Here is a 23,187-nt window from a genome sequence, read left to right on the forward strand (position 1 = left end):
TTGATTTAGTTCACTGTTCTTGCACAACACTGTAGCACGCTGTACAAAACAGCCCTCCTGTGAGCAGATTATACATTCTGCATGTGAACGAATAACCCAGTAATGTGATAATATATATGACAGCATACTCTGATTTGGCCCCCAAGAGTTTACCCAGTCCAGCTTCTCTGGTGACCACTCCAGTATGATATGTGTAGCTACATCTGCTCCGTTCACACTGATTGTTTTTAGGTTGGATTTATTGTCTGCTACTTTGAGTGCCTAGCGTGAGTGATACTAGCTTTCATATAAACCAGCTTTTTAAAAAACTTGTCAGGATAAATGTTGGGGTAAACACGCATTATTACGTGCATTATTATTAGCACAGGTTGGTTTGGTGTATGATTCCCAAGTGATAAAATACAGCGGATCCTATCTTTTTGTTAATAAGGGCTAGTCTACACCAGGGGCCTCCGAACAGTAGCTCAAGAGGAGTTTGTCACCTGCAGGGCAACTCATGCGTTTCCAAAAAGACCCAGGAAAAAATCATGAAAAGCTCTACTGTTGACTTGTTTTTCAATTTGTTTTTTTGATTCATAAGCTTTTTCTCTTGTGCTGTTGATCTGATATTTTGATTTCTGGCGTTCTTGCTATGTCATATTCTGTAAGACAGAAAAAAATCCTTAGTAATATCATGGGAGAGTAACTCAGAATATTCTTCATTGCTCAGAATTAGCTCTTTAAAGAAAAGGTTTGGTGTGAGTCCTGATCCGCGCTTTATATCTCCATCATGAAAGTAGTTTAGAACACCTTTCACATGAATTACTCAGTGCCGTAGCTGTAATAGATGGAGTGGTTTATTATGCGGATGTGTGCTGGTAGAGGGAAATAATGGTGGTACATTTAATAAGCCACTCTTCACAATGGCTTGGATTCACCGAGCTGTGGTTTACAAAACTCCATAGTGCCACTTCTGAAATGAATCTTGGATTCTTCCTTCATCTTACTGTAGCTCCCCTGGGGGCAGGAGAATTTAGAAATGGCATGGAATCCAGCACGGGGGCACTGCCTTGAGCAGAAATAATCCATAGCCATTCTGCATGAGCAGAAAAGCCCTCACATTCACACAAAAGAAAGGAATTAGATGCATCCCAGGATGCAACATGTCGCTCAGCAATGGATGCCAATATTAGAAATGGAGGGAAAGAAAAAATAATGGCCATATAAAGCTGTATTGTTTAGGCATGCTTTTCCCCAAGTTGGTTTTAATGATTTTAATTATGTTCCTGTTTTAATATGTCAAGTTTCTGGCTTTTTAAAATTTGTTTGCTTTATTGTAAACCACTTTGAGTCACAAGGAAAAGCGATATAGGATTCGGTTTCGTTTTCTCAGCCATGTCGGACGCTCCTCTTCGCGGGCTCGAGAGGAAGCGCCCGAGCACCCTGTCCGGGCGGCTGATCTGCGAAGATTAGCCCCCAAAACTCCCAGTGAGGGAGGCTGGGTCCGGGACGCTGCAGGAAGAGCCCCCCGGAATTAATGCGGGGGGTTAATTGCCCGTTTGTCCCTACGGAGGCCGGCGGACGTGCGCGGCGCCTCGAGTGCTGCCGGGCCATGGAAAACGGCAAAGAGCAGAACTAGGCGAGAGCCTACAAGTAAGCGAATTCCTTCTGTTATTACAAGCGTACGTGAAGGAGAGGTGGGATCTGAAGCTAAGAAGGCTCATTCTTCCCCTTTGCTGAGTTTTAAAATTCGGTTGGCACCCCCCCCCTAAAATGGCAACAAAAAAACAAAGTCCTGCCCTTGGCAAGTCAGTTTCGGCTGCCCTAAAGGGAGAATCGCTGGAGGAAGTAGTACGGAGGGCGGTTGGTGAAGCTATAAAACCCTTTGTTGACAAGCTGAATGAAACAGATCAAAGGGTGGGCTTAATTGAGAGCGAAGTGAAAACCATCAAGGAAGCAGCGGGGGGGGCAGAGAAGTCTGCTCGGGAAAGTGCGTCACTCGTGAAGGCTACAAATAAAGAGCTTAAACTGGTGGAGAATCAGTTGATCGGGCTACAAGTGGAACGAACACAGACAATTTTGCGCCTCCAGAATGTGAAAGAGGAGGAAAACGAGGATTTACGGGGTCTTGTCTCGGAACTACTGGCGACACCCGCGAGGGCAACTAAAGAAGAAGTAAAAAGCGCCATTTTGGAAGCCCGTCGGGCTACTTCAAAATATGCAATGAAGCGTCAGTTGCCGCGTGAGATCATCATCGATTTTTCATCTAAGAGGATCCGGGACACTATCCTATATAATTCATACAATGCGGATTTGGACTTTTTGGGTAATAAAGTTAAGATATTGAAAGACGTCCCATTTCTAGTTCGGAAAAGACGTTTTAAGTATAAAAAGTTCACAGCTCTTCTGAGAGAACGTGGAATAAAGTACAAATGGTTATTCCCGGAAGGAATCTGGTTCAGTCACAAAGATCAAGCCTTTAAGATATTATCAGAAGATCAACTAAGGGATTTTGAGGACAGAAATCCGGAATTCCAGTGCACCAAGCAAGACGAAAAGGAGAAGTCTGAGGGGGAGGGGGAGGAAACGAGCACTGCGGCTGCAGTTGCTCAGAGAGAACTGCGTCCGGGACCCAGGAGGGGAAGAAAAATTTAATTTGAAATTAAACTGTAATTTGCATTTAGTAAGGTCAACCACTCCATCAATATAACATAAAGCTTTAACTTTTGAATAATGGCAGTATGAAGGGAAAACATTTTGTGTAGTATAGCTGTTGTATGTTGTAGTTGTTGTGGTTTTTTTTCCTTTTTCCCCACTCTCTTCCCTTTGTATTGTTAGTTAATGTAGTTAATAAAAAATAAAAAATGTCAAAAAAAAAAAAAGGAAAAGCGATATAGAAATACAGTAAATGAATAGAACAGTGAAGGATGGGGTAATAGGCAAACGTAGTTACCAACCACTACATAGTTTTACAGAATTGCCAGATTGAATAGCTTCTGCAAGAAATGGTTCTGAGAGGTGAGGAACCAAGCGATCTGGGGGCTATGCTCAGTGGTAGAGTATCATCTTTGCATGTAGAATGTCCTGACAAGAGCCAGAGCTTTTTCAACCATGGCGCTAGACTGGTGGAACAGTCTCCCAGTTGAGATCCGGGCCCTACGGGATTTATTGCATTTCCTCAGGGCCTGTAAAATGGAGATGTTTTACCAGGCTTATGGTTGAGATGATGGCAGTTCATCTCCAGTGCCACACACACACACACACCCCACACACACACCTTTGTCCTCTTCTGCTTTAGTTTTCTTGGCAGATTCTCACCCACCTAGCTGCACTATACATAGGTCTCCCATCTAAGTTAACTAGGAGGCTCCCGTTAGTCCAAAATGCTGCAGCTCAACTGTTATCAGGAGCAAATAGGAGCATGAAAATCACTCCCACCCTACAGTCACTCCATTGGCTACTATCAGTTACCATGCTCAGTTCAAGGTATCGGTTATCACTTACAAAACTCTTCACAGCCTTGGTCTGGCGTACCTATGGGACTGCCTCCCTCCATATGCTCCTCCACGGCAGCTTCGCTCATTTGATCTCCTGCAGGTGCCAGGCTGCACATGGGCAAAATCAACAGCAGTTCATACACGGGCTTTCTTTGTGGTGGCCCCTACCCTGTGGAACAGCCTGCCTGAGGAGGTCAGGAGAGCGCCCACCCTCCTGGCTTTCCACAAATGATGCAAAACTGAATTACTCAAAAAGGCTTTTTACTCAAATGGTAGGGCTGTGTTGTAGGGATGGGGTCTCAGATGCTTCGCTAATGAGTTAGGGACCTTAGACTTCACCATTATGTTGCCTTACATATTATCTGTGTCTTTAAATATGTACTCCTATGTACCTGTGCTTTATGTTGTCTGATGTCAGTCCTAGAATTGATTATGTTCTGGTTCAGTATTTCTTTTACTCTGTATTGGATTCTTAAACTTGTATCTGTTTACACAATGGCATTGTTTATGAAAATGTCCTTGATACTGTTTGGAAATATACTTGATGCTAATTGTACTACTCTCACACTGTGTAATCTGCCTTTAGTCTCAGTGAGAAAGGCACTGAATAAATGACATACATACATACATACATACATACATACATACATACATACATACATACATACATACATACATACATACATACAATAGTCATCTCCAGTTACAGCACTTAGAAGTATTCAGAGGACTCCATCTAATGTTGTAACCTGCCCTGAGCCTGCTTGCAGAGAGGGTGGCAGAAATATCGAACAAATAAATACATAAATATTCAGTTCCTGGCATTTCCAGTTGTTAGGTGATGCAAAAGACCTCTCCTTGAGATCCTTAACAGCTGCCACCAGCCACAGGAAATTTGACAGATCTTGATAGAGCAATGGTCTGATTCTGTGTAAGGCAGTTTGCGATAGTCCCAGCCAGTCCAGTGGATGGAGCCTTACACTCTAGCCTATGGCAGACTGTGGTTTCTGATAGCTTCCATGTGTGGACCATATTTTATCAGTCATGCACTCACATAAGGTTTCCATAATGGTCTCTTTGAGGCACTTCCTACACGTTATCTATTCAGGGAAGATGATATTGTCTGACGGGAAAATGAGAACCACTGAAAAGACTTTATCTTTTTAAAATATCTTTCACGTTGGGAAGGAAAGCCTTATCTTAATAGCACTGAGAGACCCTCGAGCAATGATTTTGGTGTTTTCACATGAAGGGCTAACCTTTACCGTATGGACAGCATAGGACCCAGTGAACGGCATCCATGTGATATCAGAGTCACATGAGAGGAGGAGGCCGGGCCAGAGTTAGGACCTTTCCAGTGAGGAGGGAGGACTCCACGCTGCAGGCTCGAGCATTGGAGAACCAAGCTGGAAGAGTAGGAGTGGCCTAGCTGAGGGAAAAGAGAGAAAGCTTCTATATGTGAAGGGGTGTTATCTCTGAACCTGCAGTTCTAAAGAGGACTCTTCTGTATCGCCTTGCTTTGCCATACTGCTGCTCTTCTCCCCATGTGTGTAACGAGAAGCAAAAAGTACAGTGCTCTTTAGGCATGCACAATGGTAGCAAGTCCTTCCAAAAAACAACAAAATTTGGCTGCTGTGTGGAGCCTTCCAATCCAGTAGGTACTGATCACTGCCCTAGAGGAAGTTAAACTTTCTTGGCCAATGAGGTGTCCTGAATTTAATATTAAACTATCGCGCTGTAATAATTTCTCAGAAATATGCAAACAATCTCAGGACAGCCAAAGAGGAGATAATGACGTCTGGTGGGAGAAGTTTAATACATTTCCATGGGCAGACGGAATTCTGTCTCATGCTGCAACCCAACCCTCAGGAATACCATCTCAGGAGAGGGAAGAGCTAAGAAAGTCGAACTCTGCTGACAGAAATCCAGAAATGCCTCAGAAACCCACAGAAACGCTGCTTAGGAGCCAAACCATTTATCATTTTAACAAGTTCAGTAAATAATTCTGTGGGGAAGCATAAGGTGAATAGTTATTGTAATGTCCAAACTAGATCCTTCATGCATAGAGAAACAGTGCTGCTTTCTCCTTTGAGTGCCTGCTGTTGGGATGTGCACCCTGAAGTGATGGAACAAAGTTGGTGGTTTAACCATTTCAGCTATTTAAGAAGTCCCTCAAGAATCTATGGCCCCTTCCAGTAAAAATAGCTCATGATGTGCTTCAGCATCATTTTCCTCATTTCAGCCAGCGAACCGCCTAGCCTAGTTAGTCATTTTTGCCATGGAAATGTGCTCTATGGGAGGAGAAGCAACAATGTAGCATCATGAATAGTAATTAAGTGAAGGTTTTCACACTCTGGCAGGAGAAGGGACCAGGGACCATCCACAAAGTATCCATCATAAAACAGGCAATCCCCACGCTCTGAGCAGGCCCATGAGCCTCGTGCACGTGTTTGCATTGGAAGTTGTATGTTAACATGTTGTTTTTAGCTTGGTAGGATGCGGAAGGAGAGGTTCTTCAGTTTGGCATGGGATGTGTGGAGAACCCTGGACCTGTTTCCAGAGGAACTGGAGGGACTTGGGAGCTCTCAATAATATAGAGAGTTCTTGGCACGATTGCTTCCTCCTCCCTGCAAGCCTTCTCTGTTACAACTTCTAGTTTTTTGCCTTGGGCAGCACTAGTGGAGCAACTGGCTGCCATTTAGGAGTCATGGCCTTGCCCAGTAACCTCCCATAAGGAACGGGTCTTCGCCCCAGGGCCGCATGCCATCACCAGGTTGCTATTTCCTTTGGCAAGCCCCATGAAGCTTGTAGAGGGACCCCAGATCAGCGGTAGGGCATTGGCATGGGAAGCAGAAGCTCCCAGGGTCAGTCCCTGATATTTCCTTGGGCGCACTCTGGGGATCAGTCATGTTGCATTTTGGCCACACTAAGGGGTTGGTAGCAGCTGTAAGAGCTTTGGCGGTAGCCATTTTGGGGTGGTTTTGTCATTGGGCATGGATCGTTTTAGAGTGAAACGATGAGCCCAGTTTCCCCATACTTGAGGATCCTCTTAAAGGGTCTTGGGGGTGAGGTATTGCCCGGTCAGGGGCTGTCGGAGCGTGCTCACTCCACACATATGGAATCCCACGGTTTGTCATCCCATGGTTTACCCCTTCAGCAGGTGGGCTGAATGGGTGAGGGGATCATCAGCCAGCAGGCGGGTCTGTCAGTGCTTTGATCCCCGTCCTACATGGCGCCAAGGCTCCATGAGCTGTAAGCAATAAAGTTGTGGCTTTTAAAATTCCAACAAGTTGCCTGTGTCCTCTCTCACCTTGTGACAATACTTGGGTACAGTACTTTTCAGTATGGATTTGTTTTCTTCATTTCAAAACCTGCAGGACATTTTTCATCTTGTCTCTTAATGTTTTCCCTTGTCTCCTATCTCTTAATGGAGGAGTCAGAGATCGTGGTAGTAGCTTTTGCAGAAAAGTAAAATACTTGGTTTTTATAGGATTTCTGTTGCTAGAGTCACATTTCTGTGCTGCAGCAATAAAACTATTCATTTTTAGAAGCAACAAATCTTCTTATACATGAACAAGGTGTGCTCTTTTTGGTTTGTTTTAGAGAATTTATACCCTACCTTTCTATTGTAAGTAATAGTCAAGGCAGCTTGCATAATCAAAACATAAGCCCGTACCAGAACGCTTCAGGTATCTAAAAGCAACAGTATAAAAGAGCAGCACTCTAAAACACAAATAACTGGTAGTAAAAGTTCGAACTAATAAAACTCAAAGCCAATAATAGCATACAATAAATTTCTAATAAAATCAGCAGTCAGTAATGAGAGAAAAATCTGTAGTACAATCTGAAAGATTATCAAGTCAAGGAGAGAAACACTAAAAGCATTCCATTGTAAGAAAGTCTTAACATGTCTGTAGAAGTTCAAGAACAAAGGGGCCTGTCAAACTTCACAAGCAAAGGAATTCCACAATCTTGATAGCAACTGATGGAAAAGTCTTAGTTTGTTCTTTAGAGAGATTTTCTTTTTCAGGCTACCACCACTCCAGTTTCCTATGAAAACAGTTAATAAATTGGAATTAATCTTCCTGCTTAATGTCATGGACAGCATTTGCATGTTATAAAGATGCGTGGTATAAATTAAACAGTAAATTGAGGCATGTTTTGCTTAAAATAGAAAAATTAACACATCAGTTATGTTGAATGTCTGTAAAATCCTATATTTGTTTTAAAAAAATGATAAACACAACTAAGCTGATTTACAAATTCCTGCACTGCTGATGTCCTGAAATATATTTAAGTGTAGCAAGCTTCCTTAGATTATTCGTGTCACAACATACTTGGCTAAGCAGTTGAAATACAATAAAAGTTAACAAGCCGGTGATTTACAGCCATTTTTCCGTACTTGATATTAATTTCACTGGTGAAACGTCATGTTGTTATCAAATTGTTTTCTGTGTAAAAATAGTAAGCCAAATATGTGGCCTCATTGTAGGGGGAAAAAACTCTTTGGATTGTGTCTGCTAAATGACAATGCTGCCGTTGGCTGCACGCCATGAGCATCTGTAGAGCATTGGACACTTCAGTGAAATTATTTAAATAACTTTGAAAAAAATAATAGTGCGGCAGCAAGCAAGGTTATTGTTAACGTTTTATATGCTGCCAAATGCTGAATGTGATTCTGAATGACAATAAATGAATTTGGAGCTTTCAGTAATAATCTTGACAATGTTAAAGATTGACTGAGAAAGAAAAGTGATGGGGGGGTCAACTTATTCAAAACATTGATCCTTTTTGTTACAACACTTAAATTAAGATTGTTCTTCCTAAGAAATGGAAATAAATGTTTGAGCATTTCCCGTTATGTTTATAGAAAATAATATTTTTACAGCCCCATCTACTTAGGATGTATCGCTGTGGTTAGGAACTTTACAATAAGTGCAAGTCATATGCGTTTTAATTGTTGCCATCCATGTGTGTTTTTTTTCTCATACTGAATTTTATATTGTGCAAAATCAATGTACATATTATCCTTTGGAATCTATTGGGATGACATTTAGGATGTTTTCATTGATTGTATTTTACATTTTCATCTCAGTTTCTACAAAGACCTTCCTTGCAAGCAAAATTAGATTTCAGTTTTAATCTCAGGGTCTTAAAAGTAATATACAGGGTGGGGGTTGCATACACATGAGTGTTTGGCAAAAAAAATTCAGTAACGTGAATGAAGAAACCACTATGTACAAGTTATCTTTTCAGGCCATGAATACATAAGTACTATCGGACTTGACTTCACAACACGGTTATTCACTACCTTCCTGTAGCAATTCAGTAGACAGGTTGTCCACAGCAAAGCATCAAGTTTGACAGCTATTCAGAGGGTGAGGAACCATGACTGCTTTTGATAGAGGAAACTCTCCTATATTTGTGATTCTGTCTCTTGCAAAAAGCCTCAGCTTGGATTTTCCTCTGGGAACTCGGGGTGGGGGTGAGGAATATGGATTTGAAGAAAGGGATTTTATATAGCACTTCTGTGCCTTTCAGTATTACATGCCTTGCACCTTTTCTATGTTCAGGAGCCATTGTAGTATTTGTAATGTAACCTGCAAGAATATGACACTTGAAACAAGAAGACCAAAGAAGAATGTATGTAAAACATGCTGAAACTCTGTAAGAACTGAGGACTAAACAATATACTGCTTGTAGAGAGGCATCTGTAGAAATGTTACACAAATGTTATATTATCCTATAGGATTCCAATAGAAATCAATACAAGAGAGCTTTTTGTAAAAACTGATTAATGTAGCAAGGTAGGTCAGCCACTTTTAGCATTATCTCTCTCAAGGCTGCGAAAGGGAGAGAGTGCAGAAGTGGGAGAACATTCCTCTCTGCCCACGGATCTCAGCTATCTGAAAGCCCCAAGGTTGCCAAGATGAGACTTCATGGCACCGTCAAAGGTAACATTGGCAAAAGGGAGGTGGGCAAGGAGGAGGCAGAAGGTGTCCTTCCGAGAGGAACAGGCACAAGGACAAGATAAGGAACTGCAAATCTTGGAATTTCCCCAATTAAGTAGCTGACCTAGACTTGCGTCTTCCAATCAAACTAACCCTAGACACCTGTGTCAAAGACTGCAAGCCAGTAAGATAAGAAATATTAGAATATTGTAATATTATTATAATTAACCTGAGGGTATTAATTGCCTTGTACTTCTGTTGTAGCTTTGATGAGCTTTGGACACAAGGAGACCATCTACTCCTGTGTAAATTGCTCCTCCTTTGTTTAATTAAACAATCTTATATTGCTTCATTCTACAGGACTCCGGGGTGTGTGTGTCTCTTCTTGTGATTGGCGAGAGGGACACCTAAGGCACAAGTTTGTGCATAACAGGGGGGTTGGACAGGGTTGAAAATCCAGGGCGGATTTTTGCAAGAGAGGAAGAGAATCCACAAGGCGATTCTCCACCAAGGAGAAGAGTGGTGGGGAGGATTCTCCCTCTTCCTCTCTCTCTTGTAAAAAGCTGCCCTGGATTTCCTGCTTCTTGTTATGTCACACACACACCCGCCCCTGAGCTCCAGGAGGAAAACGAGCTGAGACTTTTTGTAAGAGACAGAGAGAGAATCCCTCCCATCACTCCTCCCCCAGGGGAGAATCAAAAAGAGCAGCTGTTCTTTGTAAGACTACACTACCCAGGGAACCTTGTGGGACCCAACACGTGAAGAACACGTGTCAGGCATCTCATGAAGTTTGGCTCTAAGTCTACCTTCAGTGGAAAAGGTTTTCCAAAAAAAACAAAACACCTGTACTAAAAGTCGTTTCTTGCAATACTTTAGTGGAAGGGAGTCGCTGGAGCCAACCTATCAAATCTCTCCTTGTATTTTACTATGAAGATGTTAGATGCGTTGGATTTATAACTTGAACATATTCCACAAACAATGCACAGCATTGCATATGCTGATACTGTTCTGCTCTATTACAGTGCCTTTTTAAGTACAAAAAAAATCTCAGTTTTGGGGGTCCTTATGTACTAAGTGGTGAGTGAAAAACAAGCAAAATGTGATTGTTTGCCATTGCTGTGCTTGAACGTTCCTTTTATCCCATGTTAATAGGTCAGAGTGCTCCGGCTTTTCCAGTGTATTGAACATACAGCATCTTGCTCTTTGGCGAGGCCTGGTTGTGTTTCTTATTTCAGCTCCCACCTTGTAAATGACATGTAGAATTCTAATGTAGCATGTTCTGTCCAGAACATTCCACTCTGTTGTTTGGCTTGACTTTGTGTTTCTAATGAAAATTCGTTTTTACCTTAAATCAGTTGTTTCCACTATTTTTGGATTTGATGACCCCTTTTTAATGTCAAGAAATTTCACAGCCCCCCTGCTTGATAATAGTCGTACTATTAGTATCTGTTGATTTAGAAAATGCATAGTGACAAAAGGGTGGTCCCCTGGGCAAGCACCGACGCATCACGCATCACGACGTTTTCTTGGCAGACTTTTTACGGGGTGGTTTGCCATTGCCTTCCCCAGTCATCTACACTTTACCCCCGGGAAACTGGGTACTCGTTTTACCGACCTCGGAGGGATGGAAGGCTGAGTCAACCTTGAGCCGGCTACCTGAACCCGGGTTCCGCCGGGATTGAACTCAGGTTGTGAGCAAATGTATTTGTATTCTACTAATCACAATGGCATATACATACATTTGAAAAATAGGAATACATATATGTGCAAGACATATTATTTGCTCTACAGAAGGCATGATTGCTTATTTATTCTAGTTTGTCCTTTAATGACATGGCTGTTGCTGTTTTGTAGCTTTCAGACATTGGAAGACAAGGATAGTAGTGCCAAGTGATGGCGCTTGGGATGGAGAAGGGGCGGGGGGGACCTCATCTCCAGAATACGCTGTCAGATGCCTGGCACAGCCCACCAGGGCTTTTGGAGGGTTTTTTTTTTAATCGCAAAAATGTGGATATAGCACTATAGAATTATAATGATAGGTGTAGCAGGTTCTTTGAATCCCTGGCTTTCATTAAAAAAAGAAAAAAGCAAATCTCTAGCCTGTTTCATTGTGGAGATATGGGAAAAGGCATATCTCTGCAAGGGAAGGGATTAGAGACTTACATTTTTAAAAATGAAAGCTCACAATTCAAAGAACCTGCTGCACCTATCATTGCGTCGCTGTAGTACTATAGCACTAATCTCTGTTTTTAAAAAACAGAACATGTTGGAAATGAGTGGGAAAATAAAAAAGCGGTGCTGTCAGAAATGCTGCAGTCACTTCAAACAGTACTTTTCCGTGAGTGAGAAGCATGCGGAAAATGGGGGGAATGGGTTGGGGGGGGAACCAGCTCAACCCCCGTTGCACATTATTTTTTATTTATTTATTTTTATTTTATCGTATTTATATTCCGCCCTCCCCGCAAGCAGGCTCAGGGCGGACATGGGACACAAGTGGCCTTATCTGGAAAGACTGAAAAAATCGGTTAGCAATTGGCAACCAAACCAGTTGTGTCCGAAATGGCACGAAAAATTCACTAGCAACCAGCAGCCAGAAACAATTTACAAGAGGCTGCATGAAAGGGGCGAGAGGAGGGGGAAGCAGAAACCAGCCCCAGCTGTGTGGATTTGTTAACTCCTTGCAATAATCTCACAGCCCCCCGGAGTCCCTAGCCCATAGGTTGGGAACCAGTGCCTTAAATACCATTTATTTTTTCATTAGTTAACAGGCAGGTTTTTAGGGATCCCCTTTTCTGACCGTTTCTGTGATTGAAAATCAGGGAATCTAGATACTATTTGGCACCTCTTTACTGACTGCAAGAAGTATGTACTCGCCAGAGATAAGTGGATTTTAGTACACATCCAGAATTGGGGGTGTGATTCGAAACTGGAAGTAGTTGCAAAGCTTTTAGCAGATCCGGACCCGAGCATAACTCTTGCTGTGGCAAAATTTTTATCTTTGATTTTTAATGATTTTCTCTCTTGGCGACATATTTTATATTTTGTAATTAATACTTGGCTATTTGATCAACCATTTTATTGAATTGTATTATTCTGTACTTTAAATTATTGAACCTGTTTTGCTTATTACCTGTTGGTCTGTGAGCATGAAATAAAGAAAAGGAAAGTTTTATTTTTTCATTTAACCTCCAAGAGAAAACTACAAAGTGATCTTTGTTGACATAGATAACAGCAAAATAATAGTCTCATAATAGATGTAACTTTCGCTGTTCAGTTTTCTTTTAACTAGATTTTTTATTATTTTCATTGATGTACTTAATTTGGGGAGGAAAATGACCATTCTAACCTTAGAATCATTTTTTTATTATGTTTCATGAAGTTGATTTTTACCACGGTACTTAAGAATTGCAATTTCATGTACATAATGGCCTGGATCCAAAGAACTCGTCAACTAATTAAGCGTGCACGAGGAAGTTTTGGACTTGTGATTCTTGAACAGCATCCCTCCAGCCCTACCCAAATGTTTCTCTTTTGTAACTGAAAATTGTGAAAAAGTACATGATTTGGAAGGGAGTCTTCATGCTCAGAGAATGCTTATAGCATTTCTGTGGATCAGTATTTCTCTAAATGTCTCTTCGTTTAAAAGGTGGTTTCTACTCCGTTTGTCTTGATCTAGACATTGCTATCTCTCTATATGAGTTTCTTGCTTGGTGAGAGAAAACAGATCTTGCATTCCATTCTTCATTGCTTTCCAGTTACTTTTGCATTTTCATCAGTATCTTATCACTATCACTTTTTATCTCTGTGTCAGCGCAGGTGTACATTAAGGTTATAGATACAAATGATCACAGACCGGAGTTTTCCACGTGGGAATACCAAGTCATTATACCAGAGGACACAGTGCCCGAGACAGAAATTTTGCAAGTCAGTGCTTCAGACAGAGATGAGAAGAATAAGCTAATTTATACCGTGCAGAGCAGCACTGATCCCGTCAGCCTTAAGAAATTTCGTCTGGATCCCACAACGGGCTCTCTTTATACTTCTGAACAGTTGGACCACGAGGCCATCCATCAGCACGTTCTCACTGTTATGGTAAAAAAACCACATTGCTTATTCTTTAGCTGTTACAAAATATGCCTTTCTGCATCATATAGGTTAATGGAACACTGTAGCTGCCTGAGCTGTGAACAGGAAATGCTTAATTCCAATCTGCCACGAACACATAGACAAGCCACCATCTCAGGTTGAGATGTTCAACTGCAGTGTGTGGCATAACAGTAATGGTGCGGGTAAACTTTGCTGAGGAGGTGTGTAAAACACTTGTGCACCCTAAAATGCTATATATTATTATTATAAGTGAAAGACGTTGAAGCTTATGTAAGTTGTGCCTGCCATTGTTCCATTACTTTTTGAAAAGTGGGACAAGAATATTTAAAATAAAATCCACTGTTGAAGCAGACGAAGAGGGGAGCATCACAAAGACAAAGAACTTTTTATCTCCTTTTTTAACCTCCTTTCCTGCTCCCATCCATAGTTCCTCTCCAGCTCAGGAAATTCATGTCTAGAAAGAGGTTTTGCATGAGAATCGCTTGCTGGAGTCAAATAAGAGCCAGTTTGGTGTAGTGGTTAAGAGCAGCAGGACTCTAATCTGGAGAAGCAGGTTTGATTCCCCACTCCTCCACTTGAAGCCAGCTGGGTGACCTTGGGTCAATCACAGCTTCTCAGGGCTCTCTCAGCCTCACCCACCTCAGAGGGTGATTATTGTGAAGATAATAACACACTTTGTAAACCGCTCTGAGTGTGTCATTAAATTGTCTGAAGGATGGTATATAAATTGAATGCTGTTGTTATTAAATTGGATCTCTCTCCAGGTTCAGAGGCCACCTGTTCTTACTGCGCTGCTTCTTGCATATGAAGTTGTGCATTTTGGTTACATCGAAAGCAATGGGTTGTAGGTTAACCACATTGGAAATGGTGCATTTGTATGCACATCCAAACTATTGTGTAGTTCTTTCAATTGCAAGGAGAAATTTTTCCCAGTTTAAAGGTTTCTAGAAGGGAAAGGCTGAATGAGCATCTGGAGGCATGCCATTCAACTAAGCCAGCCTCCCTCCCCACCCCTGAAACTGTAAAAAACATCCTTTCGTGGAGGTGAAATTGGGCTTGAAAAATATGCATCATCGAGTCTGCAATTCTCCACCACTACCTTTCGGCCAGAGGGATGCAAGTGGCAAGCCGCTCTCCTCTCTTCTGCCTAACTCCAACTCTAACGCCCAGGGCTTTTTTCTGGGAAAAGAGGTGGTGGAACTTAGTGGGTTGCCCTCAGAGGAAATGGTCACATGGCTGGTGGCCCCGCCCCCTGATCTCCAGACAGAGGGGAGTTTAGATTGCCCTCCGTGCTGCTGAGCGGCGCGGAGGGCAATCTCAACTCCCCTCTGTCTGGAGATCAGGGGCGGGGCCACCAGCCATGTGACCATTTTCAAGAGGTTCCGGAACTTCGTTCTCCCTGAAAAAAGCCCTGCTAACGCCTAAAGGCAGATGGTGAATGCTGCTCTTTTCTGCTGGCATTCTTGACAACATGAGGACAATATGCATACAAAGCCCTCAGTACCTCCCAGTTTGGGGGGAGGACTCTAGTTCTTGTTGGGAAAAAATTAAAGCGGTATTTTCCTACATCCTTAGAGGTCTCTACTGACTGTATGGATCTTCTCCAGCCCTGCACCTTCTCTCATTTTGGTTTCAGACATCCATTTTATAAATAGGTGAATAATTTCCATACATGAAGCAGTGCTTGCTTACTTGCAATCCCTTGCACGTCCACCTGGTTTGTTCCAAATGGAACTGTACCTTAAATGATAATTCCAAATGGAACTGTACCTTAAATGATAATTAGTTCTTATTGATCATAATAAACTTCTTAATAATGAGCAAAATAATATATTGGCTGTGGTTGTAGGTTCGGGATCAAGACGTTCCAGTTAAGCGCAACTTTGCTAGAATCATCGTTAATGTTAGTGACACAAACGATCATGCTCCATGGTTCACCAGTTCCTCTTACAAAGGACGAGTGTTTGAGTCTGCAGCTGTTGGATCAGTGGTGCTCCAAGTTACAGCACTGGACAAGGACAAAGGGAAAAATGCAGAAGTTGTGTACTCCATAGAATCAGGTATGTTTTCAAATCTGCATCATGTTATTGTTAAAGGTGCTGTTTTATTTCAGCTTAAAAATGCAAAGTTTAAAATAGAAGGATATAAAAATAAATATGCCGTTTGGATACCATTAGGCAAGATTTTGTTAGATCTTCCGTTAGATTCATTCAATGCCATCTTACGCAGGTCTGTTCAGAATCCTATTCAAATTTACTCATCAAGGCTTACTCCCAGGAAAGTGTTATTTGGATAGCACTGGCCGTTTCCAGACGGCCCCCCGCCTCGCGAAACGTCGCGCGTCGTCGCGCATCGTTGCGCAGAAAACGCGAAATATCGCGTTTTCTCGCGCGAGTTTTGCGCGACGTCGCGCAAAACTCACGCGAGAAAACGCGATATTTCGCGTTTTCTGCGCAACGACGCGCGACGTTTCGCGAGGCGGGGGGCCGTCTGGAAACGGCCACTGTTAGAGGGCTTTAAAATGTGTGTGCATATTTCCATTTCTTGAGCTGCTGGCTAGGTGTAAAGTTGGGTTACATAAAGGCAGCAATACAAATCTTTTAAATCTAACTCCCCCTTTACAAACATGGTAGAATGCTTCTTTCTTATCAAAACATTATTGCAAATTTCTGCATTGGGTTTTTTTTTCAAATTGCTGTTTTCAATACTGTACACCATTAATATTGTAAACCTCCCCATTTGTGGAGGGATATAAGTCAAATTAAATAAATAAATAAACCTATGACCTATAAAAGCTGTAAAAATAGTCAGAAATACAGTTGAGGGAGTGCAGGTAGGTGAATTCTCTGGGAAAAAAGAGCAAATGTGCTGTTATATGGTGCGGTATTATCGCAAGCGTGGCAAATTTGTCTTCACTAGATGCCAAAAAATGGGCTCCTTGCAGAATCCTCTTGCAATACCTTTAATTTAGCCCAGAAGAAAACTGGCAGTTCCAAGGAGGACTTTATCCATGTGCATACATATTCTCATGCTCTTTTTCTCACACGTCTCCTCTCTTTATTCATAGTTTTGTGGGAGGAAATGTCAAAACTTTCTCAGCATTGTTTTTCTAATATCTTCAGCTACTATACAGCTAAAGCATTAAGGCTGAAGTTCTAAGCATATGAAATGAGCATTCCTCAAATGTTTGTAATGGCTCATGGGATTAGTAATGGGATATTCTAAGAATGGCATTCTATTTTCAGCCTTCTCTAAGAAAAGAGATAATATCAACTGCCTACCCAAATACATAATTTAAATGCTTTTAATAAAATATTTTCATTATGAGGTCATCATGGCTTTAATAATAGTTATTTATTCTGTTATCTGTAATTAAAATATAAGATGACTTGCCTGTTATTAATTTGTAATCTTAATTTTTGGAATTCCTTTGAACGACAAAAAACTATTATATTATTCTCTTCATTTTGAAGAGCTTGTTTGTGACTGCTTTTGCTACGCAGTCAAATTGCAATTGGCATTTTTCAAAGGCATTAAATACTGAACGTTGTATATTTTAATTTCGAGTAAGTTGAAAGACACCTTGTAAAATAAATTTACTGGAAAATCAGTACTTTTAGGGATAATACAGTAATTTTAGGGACATTTCTGGAATATTTTCACAGCATATTTATTGATAATTTCTTGATATTCAAAGCATCACTTTTCAGGAACTGAAAACATGTTTGGAGTTTGACTGCAGTTCCACTTGCATTAGAATGTGTATGACTTCGGTTCTGGTTTTACTTTACATGAATGAAGTGCCCCTTCCCCAGAAGATGTATGTTGTATAACGTCCAGGGCTTTTTTTCTGGGAAAAGAGGTGGTGGAACTCAGTGGGTTGCCCTCGGAGAAAATGGTCACATGGCTGGTGGCCCCGCCCCCTGATCTCCAGACAGAGGGGAGTTTAGATTGGCAGCGCGGAGGGCAGTCTCAACTCCCCTCTGTCTGGAGATCAGGGGGCGGGGCCACCGGCCATGTGACCATTTTCAAGAGGTTCCGGAACTCCGTTCCCCTGCGTTCCTGCTGAAAAAAAGCCCTGATAATGTCCATATACAACTTGGGAGCTTGGAGTAAAATATTTTTAGGCTTAATAAAGCTGAGTAAGATTCTATATGTTGCTCTTGACCCTACATGGGAACAAATGATCAGTTTATCATTTTATATACAATTTTTTAAAAGATTTATAGCTATGAACTTCTGTACTAAGTTCTCTCTGGTTATTAATTGTGCTTACTTTGTTTTTCAGGGAATATTGGAAATGCTTTTAATATCCATCCCATCTTAGGCAGTATTACTACTGCAAAAGAGTTGGACTTTAGCAGTCAGGAAAAGTATACTTTGATAGTGAAGGCCACAGATAAAGGGACTCCTCCAATGAGTGAAGTAACATCTGTGCACATTTCAGTCACCATCTCTGACAATGCCTCCCCGAAATTCACAATGAAAGAGTACTCCGCAGAGATCAGTGAAAGCAGCGGCATCGGCAGTTTCGTTGGCATGGTTACTGCATACAGTCAGTCATCAGTTGTTTACGAAATAAAAGATGGTAACATAGGTGATGTCTTCACTGTTAACCCAAATTCTGGTGTCATTACCTCTCAGAAGACGCTTGATTTTGAAACGTTGCCTTTTTATACTCTCACCGTTCAGGGCACCAACATGGCTGGCCAGTCCACTAACTCTACTGTATTGGTGCACCTTCAAGATGAGAACGATAACGCACCAACTTTTATGCAAGAAGAATACACAGGACTCATTAGTGAATCGGCTTCAATTAACAGTGTGGTTCTAAACGACAAAAATGTCCCATTAGTGATACGAGCTACAGATGCTGACAGGGAATCAAATGCTTTGCTTGTCTATCAGATTGTCGAGCCATCTGTCCACAAGTACTTTGCCATTGATTCGAGTACGGGTGCCATCCGTACAGTAATGAGCTTGGACTACGAAGAGGCAAATATATTTCGCTTCTCCGTGCAAGTACACGATATGGGGACGCCGCACTTATTTGCGGAATATGCAGCGAATGTTACCATTTATGTCATTGACATCAATGACTGCTCTCCTGTGTTCTCGAAAGACCTTTATGAGGCAACCCTGTTGGTGCCGACCTATAAAGGGGTGAAAGTTGCTGTTGTAAATGCTACAGATGCAGATTCGAGACCCTTTTCACAACTAATGTATTCTATCACCGAAGGCAACATTGGAGAAAAATTTGCAATTGATTCCAAGACTGGACAGATAACAGTACAAAACACGACTCAGTTAAGAAGCAGATATGAATTGACAGTCCGAGCTTCTGATGGTAGGTTTGCAAGTACCACAGCCGTAAAAATTAATGTGAAAGAGAGCAAAGCGAGCCAGCTAAAGTTCACACAGAGTTCATACAACGCTGTAGTCCAAGAAAATTCCACAGAAGCAAGAACAATCGCTGTTATTGCTCCTATAGGGAGTCAAATAAATGAACCTTTGTTTTATCATATTCTAAATCCAGATGTCAGATTTAAAATTAGCTACACTTCAGGTGTCCTTTCAACTACTGGAATACCGTTTGATCGTGAGCTACAGGAGTTTTTTGACGTTGTGGTAGAAGTGACAGCACAGCATAAACCTTCTGTAGTTGCACACGTTGTGGTAAAGGTCACTGTAGAAGATGTAAATGATAATGCCCCTATTTTTGTCAATCTTCCATATTATGCCACTGTTAAAATAGACTCTGAAATGGGCCAAGTTATTCGCCGTGTAACTGCTGTGGATAAAGACATTGGCAGAAATGGAGAAGTACTTTATTACCTCAAAGAACATTATGAGCACTTCCAAATAGGAGCCACTGGTGAAATCTCACTCAAGAAGCCATTTGACCCAGATACACTCAATAAAGAATACCTTCTTACTGTAATAGCCAAGGATGAAGGAGAACCAAGTTTTTCTGCTGAAGTGACAGTTCCAGTCACAGTGGTGAATAAAGCCATGCCCGTGTTTGAAAAACCTTTCTACAGTGCAGAAATACCAGAAAATATCCAAATCCACAGTCCGGTTGTACACGTGCAAGCAAATAGCCCAGAAGGGCTCAAAGTGTTTTACAGCATCACAGACGGTGACCCTTTCAGTCAGTTTACTATCAACTTCAGTACTGGAGTTATCAGTATTTTTGCCCCCCTGGATTTTGAAGCCCACCCTGCCTATAAGCTGAGAATACGTGCAACTGATTCCCTGACAGGGGCGCATGCTGAAGTATTTGTTGACATAATAATTGAAGACATCAATGATAATCCTCCTGTTTTTGCAGATCAGGTTTATGCTGCCACCCTTTCTGAGGCATCTGTAATTGGAACATCTGTTGTACATGTCAGGGCTACAGATGCAGATTCTGGAACAAACAGAGGGGTTTCCTATCACTTGGTAGAAAACATTAGCAAAACCCACAATTATTTCCACATTGATAGCAGCACTGGTCTCATTCTGACAGCAAGGAATTTGGATTACGAAAAGAGTCAGCAGCACAGGTTGCTCGTAAGAGCAATAGACAGTGGAATGCCTCCACTGAGCAGCGACATTGTCGTAACTGTCAATGTAACAGACCTGAATGATAACCCACCAGTATTTAACCACCTGCTTTATAAAGCTAACCTCAGTGAACTGGCTCCCCGTGGACACTTTGTGACTTGTGTAAAGGCCTCCGACGTGGACAGTTCAGATGCAGACAAGCTGGAATATTCCATATTAACAGGCAATGATCACATGAACTTTGTAATTGACAGCAAAACTGGCATCATCACCCTGTCAAATTTACACAAACAGGCACTGGAGCCTACTTACAGCCTTAATGTCTCCGTTTCTGATGGGGTCTTCCGAAGTTCAGCTCAGGTTTTCATAACAGTAATTGGGGCCAATTTACATAGCCCCAGTTTTGCTCAGAGCGAATATGAGGTGGAACTAGCTGAGAACGCTCCTTTGAACACCCTGGTGATTCGTGTTGAAGCCGTGGACAAAGATACTGGCAATTATGGCCACATCACATACCATATTGTGAATGATTTTGCAAAAGATAGGTTTTATACCAATGAAAGAGGACAGATATTCACCTCAGAAAAACTTGATCGTGAAACTCAAGCGGAAAAAGTAATCTCCATCAGGTTAATGGCCAAGGATTCTGGGGGGAAAGTGGATTTCTGCAGCATCAATGTGATCCTTACTGATGTTAATGACAATGCCCCTTTGTTCCGAGCAACCGAGTATGAGGCAAATATTGGAACCGATGTGCCAAAAGGTACATCTGTAATTAAGGTTTTTGCTTCTGATGCTGATGAAGGCACCAATGCAGACATCACTTACGCCATTGAAGCAGAGTCTGAAAATGTTGAAGAGAACTTAGAAATTAATCATTTGACTGGACTAATAACCACAAAAGAAAGCCTAATTGGTTTGGAAAACGAGTTCCTCGCTTTTTTTGTTAGAGCAATGGATGGTGGATCACCACAAAAAGAGGCTGTTGTTCCTCTCTATGTTCGAATAGTCCCCCCTGAAATGCCTCTTCCAAGATTTTCAGAGCCATTTTATTCTTACACTCTTCCTGAAGATACTCCTGTTGGAACAGAAATAGATATAATACGAGCAGACCATGCTCAGCCTTTGCTATATACTCTAGTTAAAGGGAATACTCCTGAAAGCAACAGAGATGGCTATTTTGTAATAGACAAACAAAATGGAAAGTTGAAACTTGAGAAGAGCCTTGACCATGAGACAACTAAGTGGTACCAGTTTTCAGTGCTAGCACATTATATGAATGAAAATTACAAAATTGTTTCTTCGGTAGATGTAAGCATTCAAATAAGAGATGTAAATGACAACGAACCCATTTTAGAATCCAATCCATATGAAGCGTATGTCGTGGAAAACATGCCAGCTGGACTAAAAGTCATACAAGTCAAAGCAGTAGATCAGGATTCTGGAATCAATGGACATGTTACTTATATGTTAGAGCCGACACAAGAGATGGATATCATAGATTCTTTTGCCATAAACATGGAAACAGGCTGGATTACAACTCTAAAAGAGCTGGACCATGAGAAGCGAGATGCCTATAGAATTGCTGTAGTTGCATCTGACCGAGGCGAGAAAATTCAGTTGTCTTCTACTGCAGTTGTTGAAGTTTCTGTAACTGATGTGAATGACAACTCGCCACGCTTCACGGCAGAGATTTACAAAGGCACAGTCAGTGAAGACGATCCAATTGGAGGAGTTGTTGCTATATTAAGCACTACTGATGCTGATTCAGAAGAAGCTAACAGACAAGTCAACTATTTCATTACAGGTAACTATAATACGTTGCTGGCATCTGTATTTGCTCATGGGTACTTTTAAATAATTATAGTGTAATGTTGTTCCTGCTCTTTAAAATTCTTCCTCTTATTTATGAGTCTCAGGGCAAAGCTAGACATGGAGGTTTTTTAAGAGTTGGGTCTGGGGAACCAACTTGAGTTCCCTGCAGCTATACTGCAGCTTTGGGGAATGGCTATTAAAAAATAAAGGAGAGCCCAAATGGCCACAGAATGCCTCCATGAGGGGAGGGAGAGCTTTTCCCATTCTGTGCAGCTGGAGCAGTAAAGGGGGGGTCCCCTTGTGCTATTTTGACACAGGGAAATGGTTTGCGGAGGGAGGAGCCCCTTCTCTTCCCCCCCCCCCCGAGGCATTCTGAGACCTTTTGGGCTCTCCTTTATATTTTAACAGCCATTTCCTTTTAACTGTTGTATGGCTGTGGAAACCCGAGTTGGGAATCCAGACCCAGTTCTTTAAAAAATCCTGCATGTCTATCTTGACCCTCAGTCTTGCACCGTAGACATTTATTGTCTCTTAAGTCAACAAATTATATATAGTAGGAATAGGAGGCTTCAGCCTTAGTTTGGAAATACGCGTTACTAGAAATGCAAAGTTGAAACAGTGGCCTATGTAGAGTTCCTTCAACCTCTCTTCCAGATGTATTATAGAACTTAGCCCTTTTTGTTGACATTGTCGGGCTGTGCATTTTCCTTTGCCCTATATCATTGACTAGGCAGGAAAATGCAAAGTGTGTTGATGTCAGAAGGACGCAAGTAACTTTTATTTCTATTTTTAAGGGTACAGGGAGGATCAGGTCTGGGCAGTTCACGGCTTTTGCAATTTGTGGTTCTGCCCTTAGCTGGCATAGCAACGACCTCTTCGCCATCGAGTTTCTCCAGTATGCCTTATCTGCGTGGTTGCTGGCATAATGTAGCATCTCTCATTTATTAACATTTTTATGGCACACGTGGATAAATATGCCGGACAAATAATTGTGTGAATTGTGGTTTTCAAAGAACCATGAAGTCATTGATACAGTTTTAAAATGGCATTTCCAATTATTTAGTGTTAGTATGCGATGCTTATTTTACGGTCACACCAGCTCTTTAATTGCTAGCAGCTATCGGCATTTAAAAGAAATGTTGATGAAAGTATCTGGAGAGCTTCTATGTCATAGAGACTAGAGTGTCTGACTAGGGTTTGGGACAACTGAGTTTAAATCGTCACTCTACTCTGGAAGCTCACCAGATGATCCTAGGTCCATCACAGACTAATCTACCTCACAAGGTGGT

At 41.7% G+C, this 23,187-nt stretch overlaps 1 protein-coding gene across 3 annotated transcripts in view; it reads left to right on the top strand.

Moving 5' to 3' along the window:
- The window catches only part of FAT1 (FAT atypical cadherin 1), a 167,989-nt gene that overhangs the window by 101,481 nt on the left and 43,321 nt on the right, over positions 1 to 23,187 (top strand). For all 3 annotated transcript variants that reach the window (XM_054990664.1, XM_054990662.1, XM_054990663.1), the window contains exons 8-10: positions 13,244 to 13,519; positions 15,384 to 15,594; positions 17,823 to 21,890. In XM_054990664.1, the coding sequence (XP_054846639.1) occupies positions 13,244 to 13,519; positions 15,384 to 15,594; positions 17,823 to 21,890 (4,555 nt within the window). The remainder of the gene's footprint in view (positions 1 to 13,243; positions 13,520 to 15,383; positions 15,595 to 17,822; positions 21,891 to 23,187) is intronic.

The sequence above is a fragment of the Eublepharis macularius genome, chromosome 10 (genome assembly GCF_028583425.1).
Source record: "Eublepharis macularius isolate TG4126 chromosome 10, MPM_Emac_v1.0, whole genome shotgun sequence".
NCBI classification, from domain to species: domain Eukaryota; kingdom Metazoa; phylum Chordata; class Lepidosauria; order Squamata; family Eublepharidae; genus Eublepharis; species Eublepharis macularius.